Raw genomic sequence first — 7,962 nt, 5'->3', positions numbered from 1 at the left:
ATGAGGGGCATGAATAGGATAAATAGGCAAAGTCTTTTCCCTGAGGTTGGGGAGTCCAGAACTAGAGGGCATAGGTTTAGGGTGAGAGGGGAAAGATATAAAAGAGACCTAAGGGGCAACTGTTTCACGCAGAGGGTGGTACATGTATGGAATGAGCTGCCAGAAGTTGTGGTGGAGGCTGGTACAATTGCAACATTTAAGAGGCATTTGGATGGGTAGATGAATAGGAAGGGTTTGGAGGGATATGGGCCGGGTGCTGGCAGGTGGGACTAGATTGGGTTGGGATATCTGGTCGATTTGGACCGAAGGGTCTGTTTCCATGCTGTACATCTCTATGACTCTATTTATATAAATGATTTGGATGTGAGCATAAGAGGTATAGTTAACAAGTTTGCAGATAACACCAAAATTAGAGGTGCAATGGACACCGAAGAAGGTTACCTTAGATTACAATGGGATCTTGTTCAGACGGGCCAATGCGCTGAGGAATGGCAGATGGAGTTTAATTCAGATAAATGTGAGGTGCTGCATTTTAGCAGGACTTATACCGTTAATGGTAAGGTCCTAGGGAGTGTTGCCGAACAAAGAGATTGTGTAGTCCAGTTTCATAGCTCCTTGAAAGTGGTGTTGCAGGTAGATAGGATAATGAAGGCGGCGTTTGGTACACTTTCCTTTATTGGTCAGAGTATTGAGTACAGGAGTTGGGAGGTCATGTTGCGGCTGTACAGGACATTGGTTAGGCCACTTTTGGAATACTGTGAGCAATTCTGGTCTCCTTCCTATCGGAAAGATGTTGTGAAACTTGAAAGGGTTCGGAAAAGATGTAGAAGATTGTTGCCAGGTTTGCACGATTTGAGCTATAGGGAGAGGCTAAATAGGCTGGGGTTGTTTTCCCTGCAGTGTCAAAGGCTGAGGGGTGACCTAATAGAGGTTTATAAAATCATGAGGGGCATGAATAGGATAAATAGACAAAGTCTCTTCCCTGGGATGGGGAGCCCAGAAACTGAGGGCATAGGTTTAGGGTGAGAGGGGAAAGATATAAAACAGACCTAAGGGGCAACTTTTTCACACAGAGGGTGGTACGTGTATGGAATGAGCTGCCAGAGGAAATGGTGGAGGCTGGTAAAACCGCAACATTTAAAAGGCATCTGGATGGGTATATGAATAGGAAGGGTTTGGAGGGATATAGATCAGGTGCTGGCAGGTGGGACTAGGTTGGGTTTGGATATCTGGTTGGCATGGACAAGTTGGACCGAAGGGTCTGTTTCCATGCTGTACATCTCTATGACTCTATGACCTATAAACAGCAAATTGCTGGTAGAAAACAATAAAAGGGTTAAAACACAAGCTCTTTTATGTTGAAACTCAAACAGGATTTAGCATTTGCACCCATGATTAGAAAAAAGTAAAATTAATTCATGTTTCTTTGCCAAAGAGCTGTTGCTTATTATCATTAGGATTTTTCAATGCAGATTATTAGGTCAAGCTTGCCCAATTCAATCACTGAGCAATTTAAATTTTGGAATATTTATACCTCCAAGAGGGCTGCTGCAGGGTCCCCTTGTAGACTTTTTCCTAATTTATCTACTTCATCCAGCAGGAACACTGGATTATTCACGCCAACAGTCCTTAAACCATTGATGATTCTGCCAGGCATACTGCCCACATATGTTCGTCTGAAAGACACCATATTCAAATCTTTAGAACATAGTGTAAAAAGCCTGATCTTTTTTAAATTATGCTGTCCAAAGCACATTATTGAAAAAACACTAACCAAACTGAAAAGAGAAGATAGATAATACATTTTACAGTTTATGTGCTAATACTTCCATTCATCCAATTCGTGACTATGCAAGTTAATATAACCCAACTGTGGTATACTACTCATTAAAAAATGCATGGGATCCTTCAGATTATTTTTGAAGGTAGAAAATATCATCTTCCCAGAACAATTCAAATATACCAAGAATATCTAAACAAATTTATATACGGCTTTTTCAATAATAAATAGTATAAAGATGCAGTAAGATACTCAAAAAGAACAATTCTAGACCCCCTAATAGTCAGCAGGAAATTGAGAAACAAATTTGTAAGGAGATTTCAGTTATCTGTAAGCATAAACAGGTGGATATGGTAGGGGATTTTAACTTTCCAAACATATACTAGGACTGCCACAGTGTAAAGGGCTTGTATGGAGAGGCATTTGTTGTGTATACAAGAAAATTCTCTGATTCAGTATGTGGATGTACCGACTAGAGAAGATGCAAAACCTGACCTACTTGTGGGAAATAAGGCAGGTCAGATGACTGAGGAGTCAGCGGGGGAGCACTTTAGGGCCAGTGACCAAAATTCTATTAGATTTAAAATATGATGGAAAAGGATAGACCAGATCTAAAAGTTGAAATTCTAAATCGGAGGAAGGCTAATTTTGACAGTATTAGGCAAGAACTTTCAAAAGCTGACTGGGGGCAGATGTTCGCAGGTAAAGGGACGGCTGGAAAATGGAAAGCCTTCAAAAATGAATCCAGAGTATAGGGTGATAAGGCGGGTAGGTGTTGGGGATGCTGGATGACTACATAAATCGAGGCTTCGGTTCAGAAAAGGAAGGAAGCACGTGTCAAGTATATAGCAGAGATCAGGTGAATCCTTAGAAGAGTATAAAGGCAGTAGAAGTATACTCAAGAGGGAAATCAGGATGGCAAAAGAAGACATCAGATAGCTTGGGTAAATAGGGTTAACAATAATCCAAAAGGATTTTATTAATATATTAAAGACAAAAGAATAATTAGGGAAAGAATAGGACCCCTCAAAGATCAACAAGAAGCCATAGGAGCCGCAGGAGATGGGGACAGATGCTAAACGAGTATTTTTGCACCAGTGTTTACCGTGGAGAAGGACATGGAAGATATAGAATGTGGGGAAATAGATGGTGACATCTTGAAAAATTTCCATTTTACATTGATGGTGGTGCAAGATGTCTTGAAACACATAAAAGTGGATAAATCCCCAGGACCTGATCAGATGTACCCTAGAACTCTGTGGGAAGCTAGGGAAGTGATTGCTGGGCTCATTGCTGAGATATTTGTATCATCGATAGTCACAGGTGAAATACCGGAAGACTGGAGGTTGGCTAACATGGTGCCACTAATTAAGAAAGGTGGTAAGGAAAAGCCAGAGAACTATAGACTAGTGAGCCTGATATTGGTGGTGGACAAGTTGTTGAAGAGAATCCTGAGTGACAGGATTTACATGTATTTGGAAAGGCAAGGACTGATTAGGGAAAGTCAGCATGGCTTTATGCGTGGGAAATCATGTCTCATGAACTTGATTAAGCTTTTTGAAGAAGTAACAAAGACGATTGATGAGGGCAGAGTGGTAGACTTGATTTATATGGACTTCAGTAAGGCGTTTGACAAGGTTCTTCATGGGAGACTGGTTAACGATGTTAGGTCTCACGGAATACAGGGAGAATCAGAACTGGCTCAAAGGTAAAGACAGAGGGTGTTGGTGGAAGGCTGCTTTTCAGACTGGAGGCCTGTGACAATTGGTGTGCAACAAAGGTCAGTCCTGTGTCGTCATTTATATAAATGATTTGACGTGATTGATGTGAACATTGGAGGTATAGTTAGTAAGTTTGCAGATGACACCAAAATTGGAGGTGTAGTGGACAGCGAAGGAGGTTACTTCAGAATACAATGGGATCTTGACCAGATGGGCCAATGGGCTGAGGAGTGGGAGATGGAGTTTAATTTAGAAAAATGCAAGGTGCTGCATTTTGGAAAAGCAAATCAGAGTAGGACTTATATACGTAATGGTAAGTTCCTGGACAGTATTGCTGAACAAAGAGACCTTGGAGGGCAGGTTCATAGCTCCTTGAAACTGGAGTTGCATGTAGATAGGATCATGAAGAAGGCGTTTGGTATGCTTTCTTTTATTGGTCAGAGTATTGAGTACAGTAGTTGGGAAGTAATGTTGCAGCTGTACAGGACATTGGTTAGGCCACTTTGGAATACTGCGTGCAATTCTGCTCCTTCTTATCGGAAGGATGTTGTGAAACTTGAAAGCGTTCAGAAAAGAATCACAAGAAATTTGCCAGGGTTGAAGGGTATGAGCTCTAGGTAGAGGTTGAATAGGCTAGGGCTGTTTTCCCTGGAGCGTTGGAGTCTGAGGGGTGACCTTATAGAGGTTTATAAAATCATGAGGGGTGTGGAGAGGATAAATGGACAAGGTCTTTGCCCTGGGGGACAAGTCCAGAACTAGCGACCATAGATTTAAGGTGAGAGTGGAAAGGTATAAAAGGGACCTGAGGGGCAACTTTTTCACACAGAGGGTGGTTCAGGTGTGGAATGAGCTGCCAGAGGAAGTGGTGGAGGCTGGTATAATTACAGCATTTAAAAGGCATCTGGATGGGCATATATGAAGAATAGGAAGGGTTTAGAGGGATATGGGCAGGTGCTGGCAAATGGGACTAGATTAGGTTCCGATATCTAGGCGGCATTGACGGGTTGGACCGAAGGATTTGTTTCTGTGCTGTACATTTCTATGACTATAGCTCATAATGATAGTTCTTAAAACTCTAGATGATACTGTCATTCAGGTTTTTATCCTAGCAAAGGTTCCCACAAACCCGTCTCCCAATGATCTTGAGGTATTTTCTAATTAAACTGTTCAGAGACTTCAGTGTACCTATAGAATAGGTGGGATTTGAACTCAGGCCACCTAGTTGAGAAACAAGGACACGACCAGCATGCCACGAGGACTCTCCCAGTCATCATGATTTGTGAGACCATAATAACGTGAGCAATCAGAACAGGAGAAGGCTGTCCTGCCCCTCAAAACTGCTCAGCCATTCAACACCACCATGGCTGATTCGACACTCTCCACATCCACTTTCCTAAATTTTCCCATAACTCCCTATCTGATCAAGAATCTATCCATCTCAGCCTTAAATATACACAAGCACTCTGCCCATAGCTCTAAGACTCTGAATCCTCAGAGAATAAATTTGTCCTCATCTCTGTCTTATATTCTAACCAGCTGAGCCATGTGCCCACTACATTGGTGTCAGTTGGGCAACACCTCAATTTTAAAATTTTCATCTTCAATTTCAGATTCCTTCGGGCTTTGTACCTCCAGTGCCATACAGATTTAAGATCACTGCATTCCTCCAATTCTGGCATCTTACGCAGCCCCAAAAATTATCATATTACCATTGGCAGATGTGCTTTCATATGCTGAGGCCCTTAGCTGTGGAATTTGCTTCCCTCCCTCTATGAATCTTTCCACTTCCTTGAGGTACACCTTAAAACACTTTGTCAAAGCTCTCAGCCATCTGTCCTAAGGTCCTTATGTGGCCCACTATCAAATTTTCTCTATAACCATTTTGTGACGTGTTCTGATATATTTTACTATTTTATGATTAGAGTAGATTAGATTCCTTACAGTGTGGAAACAGGCCCTTCGGCCCAACAAGTCCACACCGACCCTCCAAAGAGTGACCCACCCAGATCCATTTCTCCTTGACTAATGCACCTAACACTATGAGCAATTTAGCATGGCCAATTCACCTGACCTGCACATCTTTGGACTGTGGGAGGAAACCGGAGCACCCAGAGGAAAGTCACGCAGACACGGGGAGAATGTGCAAACTCCACACAGACAGTCACCCAAGGCTGGGATCGAACCTGGGACCCTGGTGCCGTGAGGCTGCAGTGCTAACCACTGAGCCACTGTGGTTGTAAAAATGTACGTTGCTCATAAAACACTAATTCAGATAATTATATACTTAAATTCAAGAATACCATTAGAACTTCATAATACTTCATGATTCAACAGTCCGGTTCGGAAGTTATACATCACACAGTACAAAATAATATCCCCCCCAACTACTTACATCAATACCAAAATGAAAAAAAACCAAAAGCATGGGCTTGATGGTGATATTTAACTTAACAGCTATCAATTAGTTAAATTCACTGAACTGCTGCAGGATCAGCATATGTATACAGGAGCAGAAAATTATGTTAAGGCATAGACAAACGTAAAAGGCAGGCAAAAATTACAGTTCATTGTCAGAGTAGTGTGAGCTCATTCACTGCAGATCCAAAAAAGGAAAATCATGCTATAATTCTTAAAAGGTAGGAGATCTAGAGAAGCAAAACGGTTTATGAAAGTATGCAAAAAACCATTCACTAAACACAAGTTTACAAGAATGAAAAATAAAGAATAAAGAAAAAGGAAAATTGATCTTTATCTTAAAGAAGCTCAATAGAAATGGTGAGGATGTGATACCTCAGTTGCACAGAGATTTTATCAGATCCCATTTCGAACACTGTAACGATGAGGTCAGCCAGATAGACCTCACAGAAAATGAGTTCCCTGATTGGGCTGTTAATCTGGTTGAATCAAGGAGCCCTGGCTGACAGATATAAACAGGAGTGTCGGGCGGCACGGTGGCACAGTGGTTAGCACTGCTGCCTCACAGCGCCAGAGACCCGGGTTCAATTCCCGCCTCAGGCGACTGACTGTGTGGAGTTTGCACGTTCTCCCCGTGTCTGCGCGGGTTTCCTCCGGGTGCTCCGGTTTCCTCCCACAGTCCAAAGATGTGCAGGTCAGGTGAATTGACCATGCTAAATTGCCCGTAGTGTTAGAAAAAAATAAATAAATAAATAAACAGGAGTGTCAGAGGTGACCCGGGTGGGAGAGTCCAAAACTACAGGGCATAGGTTTAAGGTGAGAGGGGAAAAATTCAAAACAGGACCCAAGGGGTATCTTTTTCACATAGACGGTGGTACGCTTATGGAATGAGCTGCAGAGGAAGTGTTGGAGGTTGGTACAATTACAACATTTAAAGGCACCTGGATGGGGAAAAGAATAGGAAGGGTGTAGAGGAATAGGGGAAAAATGCTGGCAAACAGGACTAGATTTATTTAGGATATCTGGTTGGAATGAACAACTGGATCGAAGGGTCTGTTTCCATGCTGTACAGCTCTATGACTCTGAGGTTCTGTTCATTCTGAGACCTGGTTCTGAGGAAGCTGGATCAGTTTCAAGGACTCTCCACATATAAACAGAGAGTGACTTGATGATGACATACCAGCTTCTGAGGAGTTATTTCACACCGCATTCATTTCTGAAATGTAATAGAGGCCTTAAACATGAACAGTTTGATTCACAAGAATGCCAAGTCTCTAAGTAAAACCTACTAAGGACAGTTGCATAGCTTTGATTTGTACTTTCTTTGGATTCAGATGCCCGAGGGGTGAGCTAATTGCCATCTTTAAAATATTATCGGTATTCAATGGGTAAGGATTTGTTCCGGTGGAAGAATACAGACTAAAGGGGCATTATCTTAAAATTACAACAAAGCCATTGAGAAACTAAATCAGAAAGGACTTGCACACAAAACATAAAATATATTTGAAACTCTTCAGAAAACCAGGATTGATAGATATTTGTTTGGGAATGGTATCAAGAGCTAACTAACTAAATGGTGGAACAGGCTCATGGGTTGTATGCCCTAATCTGGTTACTCTTTTTGATTATATATAACTAGGATTCTGTTCATGTTAGTAGCAAACAATGTTTACTTCTTTAAGATGTAGAAGAGTTCTGGAATCAGTTTTACCAATTTTCATGAAAAGTCTTGTTAAATGATATTCTCTTTCCAGCTCAGAAACATGGCTAGCAAGAGATTGTTTGTTCCAAAGCAAATTAGTTGAATTTTGAAAGTATCTCGTCTAAACAGAAAGGTCTTATGTTTTGTAGTAAAATGAAAATATTTTAAATACTAAAAGGGATCCAAATATACCAATTGAGAAATATATAAAAAGAAATAGCAATGCATAAGTGACCTAATGTCAAAGAATATGAATGACTAATTAGGTTAGATTAGATCCCTACAGTGTGGAAACAGGCACTTCGTCCTAACAAGTCCACACCGACCCTCCGAACAGTAACCCA

General features: G+C 41.4%; 1 protein-coding gene across 1 annotated transcript in view; it reads right to left on the bottom strand.

The window, feature by feature from the left end:
* Positions 1–7,962, bottom strand: part of lonp2 (lon peptidase 2, peroxisomal) — a 106,267-nt gene that overhangs the window by 76,410 nt on the left and 21,895 nt on the right. Inside the window, exon 8 of the mRNA XM_043706924.1 lies at positions 1,535–1,676. Coding sequence (XP_043562859.1) covers positions 1,535–1,676 — 142 coding nt within the window. The remainder of the gene's footprint in view (positions 1–1,534; positions 1,677–7,962) is intronic.

Source organism: Chiloscyllium plagiosum, chromosome 17 (genome assembly GCF_004010195.1).
Source record: "Chiloscyllium plagiosum isolate BGI_BamShark_2017 chromosome 17, ASM401019v2, whole genome shotgun sequence".
Taxonomy (NCBI): Eukaryota; Metazoa; Chordata; class Chondrichthyes; order Orectolobiformes; family Hemiscylliidae; genus Chiloscyllium; species Chiloscyllium plagiosum.
Note: the sequence above shows the minus strand (reverse complement) of the source record. Positions and strands in the feature narration are given on the sequence as shown.